The following is a 24,373-nucleotide window of genomic DNA, read 5'->3' on the forward strand; positions in this document are numbered from 1 at the left end:
AACACCCTCTGATATTTCCAAAGTGCAAATCCGATAATGTCCCTCCTTTGCTTAAAACACTTCAGTGGCTGCCAGTTTCTCTCAGAATAAAGCCCATACCCCTTAACATGACCCACCTGTAATATTCTCCCACTTTTCCTCCTTCCTTTGTCTATAGCTTCTTTCTCCCCATCTATTCTCTGTTCTAGCTCTACCCCAAATGCCTTGCAACATTTCTGATCTATGGACTTTGACAACTGCTGTCCCCTGCTGGGAACTTCTTCCCTGTCCACCTGCTTTGGCTTGATAATTTCTATGCATCATTCAGGTTTCAGCTCTTAGCGGCTACTTTCTCTGTGACTGGCTGACCATGAGCCCCTACTATGTGTCCCCATAAGACCCATAACTTCCAGCTCCTCCACAAGACTGCGAGTTCCCAGAAAGCAGAGTTTGTCTCTCTTGTTTGACACTAGCACGTGTAAATGCTCAGCCCCTGGAATAGAATCCTTAAACAGAGCATCGCTGGAACCGGGCTTCTGGAGATCGTCTTCCCAGAAGAAGGTGGGACCTCCAGCTCTTTTTATTCCGAATCTGTGAAAACTTTCCTATACAACAAACTGCACTGGAGAGCTGGTGTGCCCAGTGTGGTTCATGGCAGATGGCGGCTCATGCCCTGTCCTCCTGATGCTGGCCTCAGGAAGGAGAGTGTTTGGATGAAGTGGGGAGAGAGGCCCTTTGCTCCCACATCTGAGGTACAGAAGTACTGGATTAACCAGCCTAAGTCCTAGGGCAGCCTCAAATAAAGTGAGTTTACAGGATGGACAAGTGAACATCAAAAGAAAACACAAGATAGGACCCTCCACCTTTCTCTCATATTGTGGTAAGATAAGCTTACAGTCATCAGATGCAAGCCTTTTTGTTTTCATTTATTTAAAACTATCTAGGGCCTGGTCTAGGCAAGGCTCTGGATGTACATAGTTAGAACTGTATGCTCCAACACACACACACACACAAACACACACACACAGAGCAAACCAAATCTCCAGAAGTAAGCATCCAGCAGATAGAGTGTGAGAGACTTTTACAGATTGTACTGCTCTTGAACTTTTCCTGTTCCTCAGAGTCAGGGAGTTTTAAATGCTGAGGACATGTCTTTTGTGAAAAGATATTTACAAAGCTGGAAGAGAAGTGCATCTCTTAATATTTTAATTAGAGTAAATGAAGGCAAAGGAGCCAGAGTTAAAGAAATGCATTTGGGAAACACTCTACACTTTAAGGACTGAACAACTGCAGAGCCAGACTGAGGATCCTCCTCTGATGGAATATTGGCCCCAGGATGAGGGAGGGGCTGGTCAGATATGAATTGGAGGAGTCAGCATCTGACCTGGTGGATTCCTGAGGACACAGAACCGGGAGAACAGAATTCCAGAACTAGAAAGAGCCAAAAGGAAGAGCCCAGACAATGAAGGTTCTCTTAATTACTCCTGGATGATGGTCTGATCATTGTGCCAGTGGGATGCACTACCCAGGCAGGGGAGTCAGCTGACGTCTGCAGTCACCAAGTGGCTGCCAGGTGGCCTTCCATTGCACTTCCATTGCAAAGATGGACTGGCTGGCGGGTTTCCATCCACTTTTTCCCATCCACTTGTCATTTTCCTGCTTTAGTGTTAAGCACTAGGTTAAACATGAGAATGCTTGCAGAAAGGCAACCAAACTTGTATTTTATAGACATTTGTATCGGTGATCAAACTCTCACTTGGTGTGATGCTCTCTTCCCATCTTCAGTGTGAATAAAATACTTGGAAAAGATTCCATGGAATTTTCAGCCAGTTTTGGGAAGGTTACACCTCTCGGCACCAGGCCGTCATTCAGCATATGTCCAAATCCCACAATAACTTCTCTCTACTCTGTACCTTCATCATGACTGTCTGTGGGTATGAGTTTAAATTTTCCTTCATCCACATTTTGCCACCCCCAAAAGTATTGCAATATCCTTGAAAGCAGGGAGTGCCCTTGCATATTACAGGTCCCCACTTCATATCTAACAAAATGCACAGTAGTTCATTAAGTCTCTGAGGGAATCAGAAAGAAGTGCCAGAGCCAAACAGTGTTGTTTCTAACATCCGCCAGGCCTTCACAATATATGAGAGATCATGGGTTTGTCCATAATCTTTCATTCATTTGTCCGTTCATTCAAAGTTGTACTGAATTCTGAGTACCTCACTGGGCTGACCTCTGGATCACTAGTGAAGCCACTCAGCTCTTCATGTTGCTAAGAAACTTAGATCAGGCGACTCAGTGAATAGACTCTGCACTAATATCTCCATGTGTCAGCATTTCAGTGTGTGCTCTATCCTTTCCTTAATTGTTTTAACAATTTTGGATTAGGAGAAAGCAAAGTTCAAATGAAGTTCATTGCGTGTGTTTGTGTTTTCTAAGAGCGTACACTTGGCAATCCTCAAGAAAGAATTTGGCTGAACCCAGTGAACCAGGGGAAAGAATCAGAAATGTCTGGGGGTTGTTGACCAGAAAAATACCCTGCGGTCTGACAGATCACCATTTCCCATAAGTCTGTCTCCATTAGAGAAATGAAAGTCTTGCTTTCAAGTGGCTCAGCTGCTTCTTCAGGATGTTTAATTCATGTTTCTAAATAATATGATTTTATCTCATCATAGAATAAAAATGATACTCAGATTTAGATATAAACTCAACTACCTGTCATGAAAGAAGAGGACTTAGCACTCTTGTTTCCCCCTTTCGTCCAATATAATAATTTTTTCCCACCTAATACATGAACTGTACACTGATAATATTTCCTTTGCTATACAGCTTTTTTCTTCTCCCTGGAGTTCAAAATTATTTTGCACTTGGATTTGCTCAGTTTTCACTGTACCTATTCTGAATTCTTCTTCAGATTTTGCCAGAAGTGTTAAACTCTTTTTTTAAAACATTTTTATTGATATTTCTTCATACACATGCAGTCCATTTAAAGCATACAATCAGTGGCACACAATATTATCACATAGTTGTGTATTCATGGGGCGAATCATTTTTAGAACATTTCTATCACTCTAAAAAAAGAAAAAAAATTCCTGTATCTCATACTCTACCGCTCCTTATTGACCACTAGTATTTCAATCTACCCATTTTTTTTTTTACCCTTTCCTCCTATTATTTATTTATTTATTGTCCTTATTTTTTCACTCATCTGTTCATATCCTGGACAAAGGGAGCATCTGACATAAGGATTTCACAATCACATCTTAAAAGCCATATAGTTATATAATCACCTTCAAGAATCAAGGCTACTGGAAAACAGTTTAACGGTTTCAGGTACTTCCCTCCAGCCACTCCAATACACCATAAACTAACAAGGTATATCTACATAATGCATAAGAATAACTTCCAGGATAACGTCTCGACTCTGTTTGAAATCTCCCAACCACTGAAACTTCATTTTGTCTCATTTCTGTCTCCTCCTTTTGGTCAAGAAGACTTTCTCCATCTTATGATGCTGGCTGCTGGCTTGTCCCCAGGAGTCCTGTTCCATGCTGCCAGGGATATTTATACCCCTGAGTGTCATGTCCCACGTAGCAAGGAGGGCAGTGCGTTCACTGGCTGAGTTGGCTTAGAGAGTGAGGCCACATCTGAGCAACAATTTCTCTGTGTGTGTGTGTGTGTGTGTGTGTGTGACTCTTTGGCATAATTATAAGTAGGCTAAGCTTCTGCTTTGCAGGAATAAGTTTCATAGGGTTGAACCCCAAGATCTAGGCTCAACCTATTGAACTGGTTATTGCCGGGATTTCCCTGGGGAACAGGGGAAAAGAAGGGGCCCCGTGCAGGATTAAGAAACGACAGACAGAAGAAGTTAGTTACATGGGGTCAGGGGACTCAAGCTCATCAGGAACAAGAGTGCCAAATAAACTGTTATCCACATGTTTATTGTGTTCTTACGTGGAAACTGCTTTATGGAGTATAATCAAAGCAAGATTATTGTTGAATATCTGTCATGCCTGCAAAGCTACAATGTTTGGTTCACAGTTCCTGTCCCAGGAACTGCTCATTACTTATCAGAATGCTTTCTATTCAGGTCTCTTTGGGCTCTCGAGTCAGCGTCCTTGAGAGCATTTGCTTCAGCAGTTTACCACATTAGCAGGGCACGATGTGCCTATGCCCAGTGTCCTCAGTCAACCTGAGAATACTAGCTTCAGCCATTCCCCACCTGAAACTGCTCAGGCAGAACATTTGTACAGTAAGGCCAGTTTAGATAAGGTGCAGCCCAGGCCAGACCTCGTTCCACAGATACCAGGGGGCTTTGCCTCCACAGGACTCTGACGTGGCTTTGCCAGCAGCTTCATGAAAAATCTGGCCTGGGCCCCAACAGGTTGTCTCCACTGCTTGTGAGGATATCAAGAATTTCCCAGATCGGGAAGTTGAATATTTCCTCCTTTACCCCCAGTCCCCCAAAAGGACTTGGCAAATACTTTCTTATTCCCTACCCAAATTACTCTGGGATATTTTAGGGCACCACATTAATCTGTACAAACCAACAAGATCTCATGCCCTTTCGAGATTCCATGTAATTATGGTGTTCGAATAACTGTCCATACAGGTTAAATTAGATAATGCGCTACCCTAAATATAAATTTTAAACCAAATAATCTTGTCTTCCTTTGGTCTCACACAGAAGCTGAAGTTTTAAAATATGGACCATAAAACATCCTTTACCCTGTATTCTGATTTACCTTAGTCCTATCCAAATCAGCTTCATTCATATCTCTAGTTGAACTCTGATCACTTTTTCAACTCTTTTAACAGTTGTTCTTTGGGCTACTGCTGACTTTCATAGCTTCAGAGCTCTAATTCTGAGTCTCAGGGGTCACAAATACCTGACATTTCAGGAAGCATCCAGGTTGTGCACAAATAGCTCAGTATCTCAGAATTAAAAATAATAGATGCAACTCATGAATAGATGTGACTGCTTAAAAGCTTACAATCTAAGACCCTTTATAATAGTCCCCAACCTGATAACCTATGCTCTCGAGTTTGTATATTTAGTCCATATGAGTGAGGCATGATATTTGTCTTTTGTTTCTGACATTTCATTCAATATACTATCCTCAAAGTTCATTCACCTAGTTGCATGCCTCGTAATCATAACTTCATTCCTTCTTGCAGTCACTCAGTAGCCCATTATATACATACACTCTAGTTCCCCTTCCATTCCTCAGTTGTTGTAACCTTAGGCCACCTCGATCCATTGCAAATCAAAAGCATTGCCACCATAAACACCAGTGTGCAAATGTCTATTCATGAGCCCACTCTCAGTTTCTCCAGGTATATACTTATTAACAGGGTTGCAGGATCATATGACAACCCTATCATTAGCCTCCTGTGGAAACACCACGCTGCCCTCCAGAGGAGCTGCACCTCTCAGCTTCTCTACCAACAGTGAATAAGTACAGCTCTTTCTCCAGCACTTGTTTCTTTCTGTCCATTTTTAAACAGTCACATATCATATGATTCAATCTATATAAATAATCAGTAGTTCCTGGTTTAGTCACATAGCCATGTCCTTGCCACCACAATCTATATGACGACATTTCCTTTTCTTCCGCAAAGGATCCATATCCCTCCTTCTTATACCCCAGTTGTTGACATTTAGTTTTGGCATAATGTCTTTGTTATATTCAGTGGAAGCATATTAGTGTTACTGTTGACTATAGACCTTATCTTGCATTGATTGTATTTTTTTCCTGTATACCATCCATTTTCAACACTTTGCAATATTGACATTCATTTGTTTTCCCTCATGCAAAAACATTCTTATATTTGCACATTGAATTACCATCATTGTCCATTCTAGGTATTCCTAAATTATATGATCTCAATCTTTATCCTCTATCTTTCCTTCTGGTTGTCATACGTGCCCTCAGCCCTTCTCCTTCAATAATACACTCAGCTTCATTCAGTGTGCTTTTTGTGCTACCATCAGATAGGATTGCGCTATCCATTTCTGAATTTTTACAGTCAGTCCGGTAGCACATTCTGTACTCTTTCAGCACTAAATTCCCAATCTCTACGCTCTTTCTATCTCCCAATCCATTGCCCTTAACTTTAACTCTCAGAATTCATTCATTAATGTTAGTTCATATTTCTGAGACCATATAGTATTTGTCTTTTTGTTTCCTAGCATAATGTCCTCAAGGTTCAACCACGTTGTTACACACTTCATGATTTTTTTCCGTCTTATAGCTGTATGATATTCCATTATAAGTATATATCATAGCTTGTTTAGCCACTCAACCCCTTGATGGATATTTGGGCTGTTTCCATCTCTTGGCAGTCGTAAATAATGCCACTCTAAGCATTAGTGTGCAAATGTCCATTTGTGTTATAGCCTTCAGTTACTCTGAATATACCTTGTCAAGTGATTACTGGATCATATGGCAGTTCTACATTTACCTTCCTGAGGAACCGCCAAATTGCCTTCCAGAACAGTTGCACCATTTTACATTCCCACCAACAATGGATACGTGTGTCTCTTTCCCCACAATCTCCAGCACTTGTCGTTTTCTGTTTTTTTGATAATGTCCATTCTAGTAGGTGTGAGATAATATCTCATTGTGTTTTTGATTTGTATTCTCTAATAGCCAGTGAAGTTGAACATCTTTTCATATGCCTTTTAGCCATTTGTAATTCCTCTTCTGAAAAGTGTCTGTTCATGTCTTTTGTGCATTTTTTTAGTTTTTTGTCTTTTTGTAGTTGAGTTGTAGAATCTTTTTATATATTCTGGATATTAAATTCATATCTGATGTGCGGTTTCCAAATATTGTCTCCTATTGTGTAGGCTGGTTTTTACTTTCTTGACAAAGTTCTCTGATGCACAAATGTATACGATTTTGAGGAGATCCCACTTCTCTATTTCTTTTTTTATTGTTCATGCTTTGGGTGTAAGGTCTAGGATATCACCTCCTATCACAAGATTTGTAAGATAATTCCCTACATTTTCTTCTAAAAGTTTTACATTCTTAGCTCTAATGTTTAGGTCTTTGATCCGTTTTTCAGTTAAGTTTTGTATGGGTGTGAAATATGGATTCTTTTATGCTTTAGCATATGGATCTCCAGTTCTCCAAGCACCATTTATTGAAGAGGTTGCTCTCCCCAGTTGGGTTGGCTTGACCTCCTTATCAAGATCAATTGTCCATAGATGAGAATGTCTATTTCTGAACATTCAATTAGATTCTACTGGTCAGTATGTCTATCTTCATGACAGTACCATGCTGCCTTGACCACAGTAGCTTTGTAATGTGCTTTAAAATCAGGTAGTATAAGATTTCTGACTCATTTTTCTTTCTTAAGATATTTTTAGCTGTTCTGGGCACCTTGGCCTTCCAAATAAATTTGGTTATTGGTGTTTCTATTTCTGCAAAGCATGTTGTTGGGATTTTAGTTTTATTGAATTGAATCTATAAATCAGTTGGGTAGAATTGATATCTTAATTACATTTAATCTTCCAATCCATGAACGCAATATGCCCTTCCATATACTTAGGTCTTCCATGAATTCTTTCAGCAATTTTTTGTGGTTTTCTGTGTATAGATCGTTTGTATACTTAGTTAAATTTATTCCTAAATATTTGTTTCTTTGGTTGCTATTGTACATGGAATTTTTTCTTTATTTCCTCCTCAGATTGCTCATTACTAGTATATAGAAACATGCCACTTTGCTGTCCTCATTTATTAGCTCTAGTAGCTTTGCCACAGATTTTTTGGGGTTTTCCACATATGGTATCATGTCATCTGCAAACAGTGAAGGTTTTACTTCTTCCTTTCCAATTTGGATGCCTTTCATTTTCTTTTCGTGTCTATTGCTCTGGCTAGAACTTCCAACACAATGTTGAATAACAGTGGTGACAGTGGGCATCCTTGTCTTGTGTCTGATCTTAGAGGGAAAGGTTTCAGTCTTTCCCCATTGAGGATGATGTTAGCTGTGGTTTTTTCCATATATTTTCTTTCTCATGTTGAGGAAGTTCCCTTCTAGCCTATTCTTTGAAGTATTTTCATCAAGAAAGTATGTTGATTTTTGTTAAATGCCTTTTCTGCATCAATCAAGATGATCATGTGATTTTGCCACTTTGACTTATTAATATGGAATATTACATTAATTGCTTTTCTTGTGTTGAACCAACCTTGCATACTTGGAATAAATCCCATTTGTTCATCATGTATAATTCTTTTAAGGTGCTGATGAATTTGATTTGCAAGCATTTTGTTGAGGATTTTTCATCTATGTTCATTAAAGGAATTGGTTTGTAATTTTCTTTTCATGTAGTATCTTTGTCTGGCTTTGGTATTAGGGTAATGTTGGCTCCATAGAATGAGTTAGGTAGCTTTTCCTTCTCTTCAATTTTTTTTGAAGATTTTAGGCAGTATTGGTACTATTTCTTTCTTGAATGTTTTGTAGAATTCACATGTGAAGTCATATGGGCCTGAGCTTTTTTTCTTTTTGGAGCTTCTTGATGACTGATTAAATTTCTTTACTTGTGATTGATTTGTTGAGGCCAATTATTAACTCTTGAGTCAAGGTTGGTTGTTCACACCTTTCTAGGAAGTTGTCCATTTCACCTATGTTATCTAGTTTATTAGCATGTAGTTACTTACAGTATTCTCCCATTATCTCCTTTATTTCTGTGGGATCAGTGGTTATGTCCCCTCTTCCATTTCTGATTTTATTTATTTGTATCCTCTCTCTCTCTCTTTTTCTCTCTCTCTCTCTTTCTTTCTTTTGTCAGCCTAGCTAAGAGTCCATCAAGTGCTTCTGAGACCTAGGATGTTTGAGTTGCACAAGCCACTCAATCCAGCTAAGGCTTCAATTTCTAAAAGAAAGGAATTGTTAAATGCATGCAAAGTTTCTTTAATTTCTGACATTCAAGGATGGTAGATAATAAGATTTCTAGATCCACCATCCCTTCCAATTTGGCTGATACCATTAGAGAAACCATCATTTGATTAATTTCAGTTTGCTTTTAGACACTCATCTGAAGGTACCTGGCTATTAACATTTAAAGGGAATTTACAAACCCATCAAGTGCTAAATTGGTTGAATTCTTTGTTTCTCTTTTTTTCTTTTTATTAAGAAGGGAATTTTAAGAAATGAAATATAAACACATATTTCACAACTGGCAAATTCCAGTAACCAAAATTCGCATAACATGCCAGAGTCCCTAATCTTGCACAGAGCTCTTAACAATAATTAGGAAATTGCAGACTAACCAAATGTTCCCTTGGGTATTTCCTTCTTGCAGTACAAATTAGGCTGCAAAGGTTGCAATGGAAGAGCAAAAACACAATCACTGCATATTGCTGAGTTGTGGGTTCTGAAGTAATTTGAAACTGAATGATACAAATTGGGCAATGGATTTGAAGATTATAAGGCTAAATGAAGCAGAGTAATATCCTATTTTGAGAGAAAGGGATTCTTTTGTTTTTGTTTTATAACCATGATTTTTTTTCTCTTTTTTAAAATATTTTTTTTGATAAAACATCATACAAACATTCCGTACATGGTACAATCAGTGGTTCACAATATCATCACATAGTTGCGTAAATGATCACCATGATCCGTTTTTTTTTTGAACATTTGTATCACTCCAGAAAAAGAAACAAAAAAGAGGAAAAAAAATTTATACATACCATAGCCTTTACCCCTCCCTCTCATTGACCACTAGTATTTCCATCAACCCAATTTCTTTTTACCTTTGGCCCCCTATTATTTGTTTATCCATATTTTTTATTCATCTGTCCATACCCTAGCTAAAAGGAACAACAGACACAAGATTTTCACAATCACACGGTCACATTGTAAAAGCCATAACATTATATGATCATCTTCAGGAATCAAGGCTACTGGAACACAGCTCTGCAGTTTCAGGTACTTCCGTCCAGCCACTTGAATACACCATAAACTAAAAACGGATATCTATATAATGCATAAGAATAACCTCAAGGTTAACCTTAAGACTCTGAAATCTCTCAGCCACTGACACTTTATTTTGCTGATTTTTCTCTCCCCCCTTTTGGTTATGAAGATTCTCTCAATCCCTTGATGCTGGGTCCCATCTCATCCCAGGATTTCTGTCCCATGTTGCCAGGGAGATTTACATCTTTGGGAGTCATGTCCCACGTAGGGGGGAAGGCAGTGAGTTCATTTGCCATGTTGGCGTAGAGAAAGAGGCCACGTCTGATCAACAAAAGAGGTTCTCTGGGGGTGACTCTTTTTACAGGAATAAGCTTCAGAGGGGCAAACCCCAAGATCGAGGGCTTGGCCTATGATATGGTTATCCCCACTGCTTGCTAGAATATCAGAAGTTCTCCAAATGGGGAAGTTGAATTTTTCTCCCTTTCTCCCCATTTCCCCCAAGGGGACTTTGTAAATATTTCTTTATTCACTGTTGAAATCACTCTGGGATTTATCGGGTCATCACACTAACCTGGACAAACAAACAAAATCTCATGTCCTATTCAAGATTCCATATACTGATGTTGTTAACTAAACTGACCATACAAGTTAAATTAGGAAATGCACTAGTCAAAATAAAAATTTTGCACCAAATAAACATTTCTCCCTTTAGTCTCACACAGAAGTTAAAGTTTTAAACTATGGACGATATCATCCTTTACCCAGTCTTCTGATCCACCATAGTCCTATTCAGATCGGTTTCAGAGAAAGGGATTCTAATACAGAAATTATGACTTGCAGTTTTATTGAGAGGGACAGTCGGTAGTTGTAGGAGCCAGGGTATGGGGCAGACTCTTCAAACTGGATGCATAGAACTGAAGTAATTTATGAGACAGCAGTTCTTGGGGAAGAAACTAGTGGGGACACACCAGAACCCAGGGATGTGCACCCTGGTGGGAAGAGAACCAGCATTTAAAAAGTCTTCTTTGGATCTGTGAGGCTTTGGCCTATAATCCTGGACATTTTACAGTTCTAAGTGTTTGAAGAAGACTCTTGAGATGGAGCGTACCAAGATGAAGCTGCCAGATTGTGTTTAATCTTGGACAGTAAGAGTAGGAGCTAGAGGACCCCAAAGCAGGGCTAGCTTCCCGGGTGGCCTGCCGATACTGACCAGAATTCATTTGGAAAATGCAGCTAGAATGTACCTGTCCCATTTAAGGATATAATATACACATACTGGCTTCAACCCAAGTTGTCTGGTGATGTTTCCTGAGGTCTCACTGAGCAAGAGATCTAGTGGGATGGATGTAGCTCACCATCAAGCTGCTGCCCTGCTCATGCCCTCAGACAAATTCAAGGCCATCCAGGCAAGTGGATGCTTTGAGATAATGTTTGATTAATAGTAATTCACTTTTCCCTTTTTTCTTACATAAGTTGTAGATTTGTAGAATAATCATGCAGAAAGTGTTCCCATGTACCACCATATTATTCGTACCTTGCAGTAGCGTGGTACTTTCATTGCAATTCATTTTAATAATTGTACTATTGTTAAAGAACATTTTAATAATTGTACTATTAAATATAGTCTGTCATTTACAATAGGGTTCACTGTTGGTGTTGAACAGTTTTATGACTTTTTAAAACTGCTATTCTAGAAACATATATATAACCTAAAATTCCCCCTTTTAACCTCATTCAAATATATAATTCAGTGCTGTTAATTACATTCACGGTTTTGTGCTACCATCACCACCACCACAGTAATTATTCTTCAGACTAGTTTTGACTTGATCAGTGACTTTACCTAGTTTTAAAGGACAAACTAGGTGCAGTGAGGAAGAAGAGATGCATTCAATTTAAAATGCCCGTGGGCCGTCAAGTGGGAATTTCCAGTAGCAACTGATTATATAGATCTGGAGCTCAATAGCAGAAGACATATTTTAAAGGAATTAACTATAGTCAATACCACTGGTTTTCCACCACCTGTCACAACATTCCCAAATATTATTCCCTTGCTGGCAGAACCATCTCCTAGGAGAGAGGATTAAAATGTCACATACTTGAGCAGTTACATATGTATGTATAAGTATGTTGTCACATAGTTGAGGCTCATACTTGAGCCTTTAGTTTTAAACGCTTTACATTTGTAAATTTTTTACTTTTTGCATTTTGAGGCCAGGTTATTTTGTGTGTAAGGATTTAGAATTGTAATATCTTTTTGTTGGCTTAAACCCCTGATCATTACAAAATGTGCTCATGTTTGGTAATGCTTCTTGTCTTGCAATCTACTTTATCTGATATTAGGGCAATTGCACCAGCTTTCCTGTGTTGAATATTTGCATGGTTACTACTTTTCTCTAATCAAAGGTTAATACCCACACTGGGCTAGTTCCATCTCCATGGAGATAATCTAATCAAGTTCCAGCTGGCACTACTGAGCAGGGATGAAGAGGAACGACTGCCTCCACAAGATGGATCAGGAGTAAAACATGGCTTTTCTAGGGCATATAATCCTTTCAAACTGGCACAGGCGGATCTTTTTGATTAATTTGTTTTCGTGAAGATGAAAACCACCCATGTGTAGGTGAGACCTTTTGATTAGGTGGTGTTCTAGTTTGCTAGCTGCTGGGATGTGATATACCAGAAATGGGATGGCTTTTAAAGGGGGGAATTTAATAAATTGCTAGTTTACAGTTCTAAGCCCATGAAAATGTCCAAATTAGAGCAAGGCCATAAAAATGTCCAATCTAAGGCATTAAGGAAAGATACCTTGGTTCAAGAAGGCTGATGACGTTCAGGGTTTCTCTCTTAACTGGAAAGTCACATGGCAAATACAGTGTCACCTGCTAGCTTTCTCTCCAGGCTTCTTGTTTCATGAAGCTCCCCCAGGGGCGTTTTGAAACTCCCCCAGGGGCGTTTTCCTTCTTTGTCTCCAAAGGTGTGGCGCTCTGGTATTTCTTGTGGCTCTCATCGTTCTCAAGCTTTCTCTAAAACGCTTCCTCTTTTTAAAGATTCCAGCAAACTAATCAAGACCCACCTAGAATGAGTGGAGTCACAACTCCACGAAAACCCATCTAATCAAAAGTTAATACCCACAACTGAGTGAGACACCGCTCTGTGGAGATAATCTAATCAAGTTTCCAGCATACAGTGCTGAATAGAGGTTAAAAGAAACAGCTGCTTCCACGAGATGGCGCAGTATAAAACTAGGGTACATAATCCTTTCTAACTTGCATAGATGTTTTCGATGGAGATGCATCTCCAGCCATTCAAGGTCGGTTGTTTACTGGAGCACTTTAAGAGGGAACCATTTTGAATTGAGAAGCCAGAAGAGAAAGCTAGCAGATGTCACCTTGTGTATTTCCCACTGACAGAGAACCCCATACATTATCAGCCCTTTCTCGGGTCAAGGTACCTCCCTGAATGCCTTAGTTTGGACATTCTTATAGCTTTAAAACTGTAAATTTGCAACTTAATAAATTCCCCCTTTTAAAAGCCATTCCATTTCTTGTATATTTCATTCTGGCAACTTAAACCAAAACAACCATCTTTACAAATTCAATACAATTACTATCAAAGGTTCCAGCTGGCTTTTTTGTAAAAATTGACACACTGATCTTAAGATTCATATGGAAACATGAATGGCTCAGAATAGCCACAACAAATTGTAAAAGAAAAATAAAGTTGGAAAAAGCACATTTCTTGATTTCAAAAATTTACTACAAAGACACTGTGATATTTGAGTAAAGGTAGGAATGCAGGTCAGTTGAACAACATTGAAAGTCCAGAAATAAACTCCTGCATTTATGGTTAATTAGTTTTCAACAAGAGTGCTAGGACAATTCAATGGGGGAAATATTGGTCTTTTCAACAAATGGTGCTGGATGAATTGAATATCCACTTGCAAAAAAATTAAGTTGTACCCCTCTGCTATATCATACACTAAAATAGTCTCAAAATGGATTAAGCCCCTAAATGTAAGAGCTAAAATTATATAGCTCACAGAAAAAATCAGCAGTAAATCTTTGTGACCTTGGATTAGGTAATGGATTCTTGGATATTGCACCAAAAGTTTATCTGACAAAGGTTAAGTAGATAAATTGAACTTTATCAAAATTAAATTGTGCCATGAACAATATGATCAAAAGAGTGAAAAGGCAATCTACAGAATAGGAGAATGATATTTTCAAATCATATACCTGAGAAAGGACTTGCAGCCAGAATACAGAAAGAATTCCTAGAATTTAATAATAAAAAAACAACTCAATTAATAACGGGAAGGAATCTGAATGGCCATTTATCGAAAGAAGATATTCAAGTGTTTAAAAAGCACATGAAAAGATGCTCAGTAATATTAACATCAGGGAAATAACGAATCAAAACTACAATGAGATTAATTAGGATGGCTAGAATAAAAAAGACAAATCAACAACAAGTGTTGGCAAGATGTGGAGAAACTGGAACCCTTATACATTGCTAGTGAGAATTTAAAATGGAGTGACTGCTTTGGAAAACATTTAGCAGTTCCTCAAAATATTGAACATAGAGATAACATATGACTTGGCAGTTCCACTCTTAGGTATATATTCAACAAAATTGAAAATATATGCCCACCCAAAAACAACTTGTATTCACTTTTTCACAGTAGCCTTATTTATTCCATTCCAAAATGGTAACAATCTAAATGTCTATCAAATGATGAATGGGTAAATTAAATTTGGTGTATCTATCCAATGGAATATTATTTGGCAATAAAAAGAAATAAGTATGGATACATGCTGCAACATGGATGACCTTGAAAATACTTTGCTAAGTGAAAGGAGATAGTCATAATATACCACATGTAATATGATTCCATTTATATTAAATGCCCAAAATAGACAAATCATAGAGACAGAAAGTAGATTAGTGGTTGCAAGGGATTCCAGTGAGGGGGCAGTAGGGAATGTCTGTTAATGGGGATGGGTTTTCTTTCTGGACTGATGAAAATCTTCTGGAGTTAGGTAGCAGTCATGGTTACACCAGAATTTGAACTAATTAATGCCACTGAAATGTACACCTAAAAATAATTAAAATATCAAATTTTATGTTAAATATATTTTACTTCAATGAAAAGAAACTAGATCAGTGGTTACTCAGGGTTGGGGGTAGGAAGGGGCATGAGAGAAAACAGAGTGAATGCTAATGGGTGCAGGGTTTCTTTTTGGAGTGCTGACAATTATTCTGTGAAATTGAGAAACAGAGTAGAACATGCACTTCCGAGGGACAGGGGGCATGTGAAATTTATCCACTAATTTCTGAGCTGAATTAATTCCCTGTGCGCAAGCTAAGTGGTTACAGACTGCCTGAAGCAGAGTTGCAGTTAGAGTTGGGCTTGCATGTTTGGAAATAGTACATGCTTGCATAGGAAATGGGGGCTGGAGAGGGGAACACTTCTGCTACAACCCCCAAAAGCATGAAATCAAACATGAACATAAGCACGATTGCCCAGTCATTTCACATGTTTACTGCCTTCCTTAGTAACACAGAGAGCATGAGTTACTTGTGCTTTCTTCCTGTTAGGGACCCCTTGCTTCCTAAGAGAGTCCTTCATACGCTGCAGCCAGGCTCAGGGTAGCACAAGTACAGGGGGAGTCTGCCTTACACACAAAATAGATAGAGGGTTTTTCTTCTTCCATATCTGCCTTCAAGTCCTGGTTATGAGAAGCTCTGCCTCTACTTACTGTTTCCTTTGTTTTATCTCTTTACTAACTCAGTATAATCAGTAGGATCAAGCAGAGGCTTCCTATCCCAGAGACAGGGAGTAAGGTCTAAGCTGCTGGTTCTTCACTTGGAATATATGTTTCCTCCACCACCTGGTTTCATATGGAGGCGCCCCTCCCTCTGTTTGGGTTTTGAGTGAGTCCCCTGGGCCTGACCCGTCCTGCCTGCTCTTGGTAGAGTTCTGACACTTCCCAGAGGCCTCTGGCTTATCTACAGCTCCATTTATCTACCCTTTCCTCCTCACATAGCTACAAATCCACCATCTATAAATGGGGATATTAATCATACCTACCTCCTAGGTTTGCTGTTAGATTAAATCAGGTAATATCAGTAAAGTGCTAAAAACAGAACCTGGCACATGGTGGTAACTATTATTCTTACATATGTATCATTAGTATACAGATGTATAATTACATTATTACATATGTACACACAGTATTAGAAGAAATGGAATGCCCAAATTTCTTCAACATGCTCATTGTAATATGGCAGTACACTATGACTGTAAGTCCTTCAGGAAACCTTAACTGATATTCAATTTCAGCTTTTGAGAAAGTTTCGTAAGTTCTAGGCAAAATACCAATTCTCCCAAACAACTGTGAGTCATTTACATGCTCAACTCCCAAATTCAAGGTTGCAAAACAGCACACAGTGAAAGTTTGGCTCAAGAAATAAAGTAAGAATGTGGTAACTCTTCTAAGCTCAGGTTCAGCCTTTACTATCGCAACAGTTTTATCAACTTTTTAAAAAATAGCCCAGCATTTAGATAGCAGGTATAAAAATTCCTCTCTTTATAACTGCACGTGGGAGGACAGAGAGGACACAGCTAGAAAATTCAAAATGCCGAAATTAGAAACACACAAAAGCCACAGAGCTTCATAAACACAGTGAGACAAAGCAATCCTGTGGTCATAAGTAATTAACAAACATTTAGCAGGCGTTCAGGTGATAGGAGGACATTCCTAGGCATTCCCTTCATGATGACTGCACTTCAAGTGACCTTGAGAGAAGAGCATAGCAGAGTTCAGGACTGTTTGGCAATTTACCCAGGGTCCTTAACACCCAACCAGGGCTGAGCCAGTGTTTCCTGGGCCTGGATACAGAATGATGCGGATATATGGCAGAGATGAGTCCTTAATTAAACCTCGCGAAGCGTTGTCATAAGGACAGCCTTAACTGTTGATATCAGCACTAAGCTTGTATCATTTGTTGTCAGTTTTATTAGTCATGTTTATGTTTACTGAATAGTGAGCTCATTCTAGAATGAGGACCTCAGTTTTTCTCAATGAACCCTTTTGTGGTTTTTATTAAAACTTTTAAAACCTTTCTTGATGCATCCTAACTGGAGTTGCCATTGTTTTTCTGCTGGGACTCTACTGATAAAATATCTCTTTTAAAATGTCATCTATATAACATGTTAGTGATTTAAATAATAAATACCATGGAAATTTCATGATCACTGATGACAAATGACATAGCTCTCATTTGTGAGCTTAACCTTTTCTTCCTTTTTGCTTTTAAAATGATCTGCCTTTTGAAATAAACAATAATGAAATTTAAAGATGTAGAGTTTAATACCCTAAATTTGCTAAGATTTTTCTTTCTCTTTAATCCACGAAATAATTAATTCGAGGATTTTATGATCTTTAAGATCATCATTGCCATTTTTCCTTAATGCATTAATGTTTTAGGAATTCTTTTAAGGTTCAGTGTTTTGGAGGTTGTATTAGGAGAGGGACTGCAAGAGCTCAGTTAGGATGTGTGCATTTTACGTTTTCTGTTGTAAGTGAAAAAGCTGTTGCAATCAGGGGAAGAGGGGGCCATTAAGTTGTATATAGAGGCTTCCTTTAATTTTCAGGACCTGTGTAGGACATTTCATCAAAGGGAAAAAATGCTAAGATGTTAATATTTATATAAATCAAAGAGCCCAACGATTATGACTTAGTTCCCGTGCCTCATGGATTTTATTCTTAATGTGGCTAATCTTCACCATCACATTAAAATCACCATGTACTTTCATTCAAAACATGATGAATGGGCTTTCTTTTTCCTTTTAAATTGCTTCCTCCTGTTAAGCTTATAAATCTTGGGCTTTTCAAAAAGGACATGACCCTTGGAAACTCCTGCCTAATTTATCAAATGAACACATAGAGTGAATTTTTAAAGTCGTTGTCCTAACATACATGAACTGAGAGGATTTCATTAGGCTCAATCCTTAAAGTAGCCCTAGAGTGACATCCACTGGTAAAACGGGATGTTTCCTTTGAAGAATGCCAAATAAAGAGAACATTTGGAGACAAATGCTCTCAACAGCTGAATACATCTCTCTGCAAAGCAAACTATTGCTACCTTTAAAATATTACATCTACTCTTGTATACATTTCTCCATGCTATTCTTGAAAATCTGCACCACATATGCCAGTTCGGACTGGCAAAAATTCAAAAGCTTGATGATACATTCTTTTCATGAGGCTGTAGGAAAACAGGCATTTCATAATGCATAAAGCTACAACCCCTCTCAAGGGAAATTAGACAATACCATACAAAACATATATGCACTTTACCTTTGATTCAGCAGCTCCACTTTATGCTGAAGACAAACTTTCAACAATGCAAAAATAGGTATGTACAAAGTTTGTTTATTGCAACATTATCTGTAATTGCGAAGTTACAAAAGAGATGATTGGTTAAGTAAACAATGCAATACTACGCATTAAATACAAAAAAGAACTTGGAAGAGCTATATAAACTGTCACAGAGGGCCTTTCAAGATAAATTGTTAGGGCGAGAGAAATAAAATTTGCTAATAATCGACATCTGTATCAAGGCAATTTTTTTTTACCTAAACCAGACGGGATTTGAAATTTGGGATGAACTATTTATTGCTAGGCATGAAGCAGGAGAATAGATGGCCTAGTGGGCCAAAAATCTGTCTCCCTGAGTCTAGGGGCTTCAAGGTTTTTATGTATTCAAACAAGGGGTGTTGTCACCATTACAATAATGAAAATACACAAGGCTGAGACCAGGCTAGAATGACAGTTACAACAGTAAGTATAAGCAAGAGCAATTTACAAATGTAAAGGAGTGAAACTGGGGCTGCAATCTGTTAATAGCTGACTCAACTTCTTCCATGAACCTTAGGGCATTTCCCTTTACAAGTTACTTTGAGAAAATAACCAGATAAAGAGAGTAATTGCTCTTACAATCACAAAGGCACAAAACAAGGACTTTATAATAATTATCAGATATCAGGACAGCTGAAATATAGTTCAAAGATCTCAGATATTTCCCTCTGTCTACTCCAATGTACCAGAAAACAAGAACAACAATCTATGTAATGTTTCAGCAACCACAGTCATCCCTTAGATCCTAATTTCTCGATTACATATTTGGAGCAGTTCACTTCTCTTTGTATATATAGTTATCGGAAGCAGATAATAAAAATTTGTTTATGAGTTGAAACACAGGTTGGCTTTTTCATGTTGCAGTATTCATGCCTGAATAAGTGACATAGTTTGACAAAAGAGCCTAGTGAGTGCTTTTCATTCCAAGATTCTATGCTGATTTGTCAGCAAGAGTTGGTACTGCCTCATTTCAAACCATTTCTCTTTGCTCTGAAATGCTTAGAGTTGGCATCAGGTGGGAAAACCCTTCTGCTTTCCAAATTTGCAAAATCTGTCCTACTTCTGTAAATGCAGGCTCCTGTTTTCCTTCCTATCGACGTTCTTCCAACACTCGTAATTTTGATTTAATTTTTCTCATTTTTTTCTCTTTACTTTTCTTACTTTACCCTTCAGAGGTGGGTACCTCTGTTATGTAGTTCTCTTAAAGCACTAATTTTATAGATTTGTTTCTTCTATTGAGTTGTGAGTCTTTAAATTTCCTTCCATTTTAAACAATATAGGGCGGGCCGTGGAGGCTCAGCAGGCAGACTTCTCGCCTGCCCTGCTGGAGACCCGGGTTCATTTCCAGTGCCTGCCCGTGTAAAAAAAAACAAACAAACAAACAAACAGAAAATAAAACAATACAGAAGCCGGATGCAGGAAAAGCCACCCGCCCTCAGGAGCTGGGCCCTGGGGATGTGGCCAGGCATGAGATTCAAAGCACGCTGTGGGAGTCCACATCAGAACTGCAAACAAAACCCTTTCCTCTTGAGACTTTTCTCCTGCGCTCTCTGCGGAGGCAACGGGACATCATACTAGAGGGTAAAGAAAAAAAAAAATTCAAATTTCAGAGATCATGACCTAAGGTGAACCTGGCACTGAATGAATGCAAATCCAGCACACGGAGTGCTCATATTTACCCTCTTAGAGCTGCCCCTCCAAAAGGTTGCTAAATTAAAAAAAATATTTTCTCATCCTGTGTCTTTTCCCTCTTCAATATGTAATTCAGAAGTTTGTGTAGTTTTTTTTTCTACGTGCACAGGTTACTTTATTATTATTTTTAAACTTTTTTTTATCGCAAACTATATATTCAAAAAAGCAATAAATTTCAAAGCACATTGTAACAAGTAGTTATAGGACAGATTTCAAAGTTTGGCATGGGTCACAGTTCCACAATTTCAGGTTTTTCCTTCCAGCTGCTCCAAGACACTGGAGACTAAAAAGAAATACCAATATAATGATTTAGCAGTCTTACTCATTTGTTAAACCCTAACTTCTCTGTTACAACGCCTCCTTCCTTTAGATGCTTCTTCCAATCTTTAGGGATATTTGGGCTATGCCCATTCTAACATTTTTAGAATAAGCCTTTGGTTTCAGAACTTATCTGGCCTAGGAACCATCTGAAGGTTTTAGGTTTCTGAAAAGTAAACTAGTGTGGGCAATTTAGTAGGATCTCAGATAAAGCCCTGGGTGATCTTTATGGTTAACAGGAATGATGTTGGTTGGGATTTGGTAAATTGTGGCAATTAGCACTATCTAGCTGAAGTTTGTATTAAGAGTAGCCTCCAGAATAGCCTCTCAGCTTTATTTGAACACTCTTAGCCACTGATAGAAGGATATGCAGTTTTAAAAAATTAATTTATATATGCATTTTTTTCTTGTTCCAAGTTGAGGGTGTCCTTTAAAAATTTTCTATTTAGAAAAATGTAATACCTGCTCTTTGCTAACTTTCCATGCCTCTTTTGAGGTACAAAAGTTATGGTGAGTTCAGTTTTGAAATTGGTCTATAAAACAGAGTTCTACATACCATGGTAAAGAAATGTACAAACAAAAGTGTAGAAGTAGACATTTAGATGAATGCATTGTTGGATACACATACACACACAAAAACAAGAAAAATAGATTTAAAAGCTTTTTTTTTTTTTTTCATGGGCAGGCATGGGGAATCTAACTCAGGTCTCCAGAATGGCAGGTGAGAACTCTGCCTGCTGAGCCACCGTGGCCCACCTGAAAAGTCGACTTAATTGAAAGATGAAATTGTTCACCAGTATAGAGAGGCATGCTTTATTAAAAATTGAAATCTGTAGGACATAAATTTAATCACTGCTGTCAGAAATTTGGGACAATTTGGATGGAATTTCATCCCAGGCATGGTGTCTGTCTTTCTACCCAACATGCCAGACTTTTTCATCCTCAACCTGACATATTCACCAATTTAGATCTTTGTGGGGCAGCCACTTCTCTTTATTTAACTGGTCTTGAAAAGATAGTATGATTGTGTTGGTCTGGGGTCTGTGTATGAAAAAAAATCACATATTTGCTCTTGTGTGTTATATTCATGCACGTACAGTTTTTAACAGCCATATTGGATCTGAGGGCCAGTTGCTCTGACCCTCTGATGTGGGAGACTTCTCCCCTTCCTGTTTATGGGTCTTCCCAGTGTGAAATCATATGTGCTTCTGTGGCTGTATATTCATGTTTAACTTTCTAATGTTCTCCTTCCAGTGGGGTGGATTTGGTGTTGTTAATTCTTTTCCTTATCTTTTCCTCTTCGTTTTGCAATTCTATATTCTGTACCTCTTTTACTACTTTGTCATATTACTGCAGCTATTTCCAATATTTCTATAGATTTTTTGCATTTTAATGCATTTTCCATTCAGTGAAATACTTATTAATAATGAAATACCATTCTCAAATTTATTTCCTTCTTTTAACCGGTTGTTTGGAGTGGATTATATGGTCATTTACTGTGTACTCTTTATTCACTCACTGAGTTGCATTGTTTTCCAAGTGAGTTATTTATTATGCTCCTTCAGGATTCAAGTTTGCTATAAACAAGTGAGGAAAACAATAAAATTCCAATGAAGATTGGAACTGAATAAAAAATTAATATAAAAGACTCTCAGGTGTTTTGCTCTACAGTAAGCATGCACACATATTTTCAGGTCTTTAAATGAGTTTGGCCGCAGAGGGTCAGATCCATAAAGGCTGTCTTTGGTTTTAATTACTTTAAACACAGGACTTTATACTCAGGAAAACCATCAAGATTAGTATGTATTGTTCACTCTAGTGCAGATTTTTTTTCATGTGATAACCTCGACATGCATAAATATTCCATAATCAACTTGTAATCCCAATAAAATATGCAGGTCACAAGTACAGTTTCTACTGATGAGAAAATTAAGGTGCAGAAACGTGAAATAGCCAAAATCACAAAGTGAGTATATTAGTATTAAAAAAGCACTTCCATTTCAAGCAACTTTTACAATCATGCATTAGGAAAACATTGTCTTACCTTTATAAACCATGCCATGGTTCATTATAAATAACTGAATTTTATATTCTGGGTATTTAATTTATATTGAGTGGTCCAAGCATTCCCTGAATCCCAGAGCTGAGAGATAAAGGAAAAAATTTCTTTAGACCGGGCACAATCAGGGAAAGATGCCAGGCAAAAGGTGTGGAAGACAGATTTCTCATACCATGGATGGTAATGCAAAACAGAGACAGTAAAGAATGACTAGTAGATGAAATGTCCAAGGCTCTCCAGACCATCCAGTACAGTCCTTTTCAGAGTCTGGATCACAAGTTTTGTCTATTCAGCTTTAGAATATGAGGGGAAACACAAATAGATTCGATCCAGTAACTGCACTCCTGAGGGCCAGGCAATGGAGGACAGTCTTATCAGAGTATCCATGCTTCTACAGATGATGCAATCCCCTTACACCTCTGAAATCTACCTATACCTGAACTCCATACTTCCCTAAAAGTCCTTCTAGCAGAGTGCTCGCTTACTAGCCAGGGTGCACAATAAATCCAGTTTCATCTTTTTTATTTTATATATTGAATGGTGGGCACATCATTCATTGATAAACCAAACCCCAAACTAAAAAGTGCACTAATAGTTGTGGGTAGCAGTGGAAGTAGAAGACCAGTGGATGGAAAGCAAACCCCAGAAGTTGTAAGGACAAGGTATACATCTGACAATAAAAAACTATATGAAAAAATACTGTGAACAGAGTCAGAAGGAATATTTGCAGCTCACATTATAAAGAGCCAATTTCATCAACTGGAAAAGCCCAATAATTCATCTGAATAATGAGCAAAGGTATGAAAAGAGAACTCCTAGAAAGGGAAACATGAATGGCTCCTGATCATATGAAAACAGGCTCAACCTCACTCAATATGGTGGAAATGCAAGTTGAAACTACGCAGTTTTTCACTGATTAGATATGCAAAGACAAAAATCTGAAAGAATTCTTGATTAGGGATGGTGTGGCAAAGAGGCTCTTTCCTGAATTGTTGGAGTATACTTTGTACAATCTTTACAGGGAACAATTTGGCACTGTCTAACAAGTTTTAAATATACACATATAGTTTGATCTAGCAGTTCCACTTTTAGGGATTTATCCTAGAGGTAAAGTCACCATATGTGCAATGACCACTGTCCAGGCGAGCCATCTTTGTACTATACTATAAGTATAGTACAAAGATGGGAAATAACACAAATGCTTATCAATGAGGGACTTGTTAAATAAAGTATAATAATACATAAAATGGAATCCTTTGCATCTGTTAAAAAAACGACAACCTCTAAGTTACATTATTGGGTTGAAACTGAAAAAGAAGTGTGGGGTATCTCTGGAAGGATAGAGAAGAATCTGGTAAGTTGACTACTTCTGGGAGTACTGGGAATAGTGAGGCAAAAAAGATAGGCTATGAATGGTATGTTTTCTGGTACTGTTGGAATGTCCTACCAGGAGTATGTATTTCTTATTAGTAATAAATAAATTAGAAATTCATAGAGTTTTTTTGTAGCTGTGCAGGTGATTTCAGTCTGGTGAGAGCAGCAGTGATGGAGAAAGTACAAGGATTCAGGACATGTTTTAGAGAGCTGAAAGGACATGCTGATGGAGTGGATATGGGAGAGGATGGTAAGTCATCAAAGATGACTACTAAGCTTATGGCTACCAGTAATACCATTCCTTTGCTGGGGAGCACTCAGGAGGAACATGTATAGAAGTTCTGAGGGGACTCAAGAATTCTATTTTCCATGTTAGATTTGAGATGCCTACTAATCATCCAAATAGAGATGTCCAGTAGGCAGCTGGAATAAGTTCTATTGCTCAATACAGAAGTCTGGAATGGAGTATTTTGGAGACAACAGGATTTAAATCAGCACTGAGCAACAGAAATATGTATGCCACATATGTAATTTAACATTTTCTAGCAGTCACATTAAAGGAATGAATGCAGGTGAACTTTTAATATATTTTACTTAACCCAGT

At 38.1% G+C, this 24,373-nt stretch overlaps 1 protein-coding gene across 1 annotated transcript in view; it reads left to right on the forward strand.

Moving 5' to 3' along the window:
* Nucleotides 1-21,687, forward strand: part of LOC143683101 (GMP synthase [glutamine-hydrolyzing]-like) — a 67,796-nt gene extending 46,109 nt beyond the window's left edge. Inside the window, exon 8 of the mRNA XM_077159372.1 lies at nt 453-21,687. Coding sequence (XP_077015487.1) covers nt 453-481 — 29 coding nt within the window. The 3' untranslated portion in view covers nt 482-21,687. The remainder of the gene's footprint in view (nt 1-452) is intronic.
* Nucleotides 21,688-24,373: the final 2,686 nt, after the last annotated feature.

The sequence above is a fragment of the Tamandua tetradactyla genome, chromosome 5, assembly GCF_023851605.1.
Source record: "Tamandua tetradactyla isolate mTamTet1 chromosome 5, mTamTet1.pri, whole genome shotgun sequence".
NCBI lineage: Eukaryota > Metazoa > Chordata > Mammalia > Pilosa > Myrmecophagidae > Tamandua > Tamandua tetradactyla.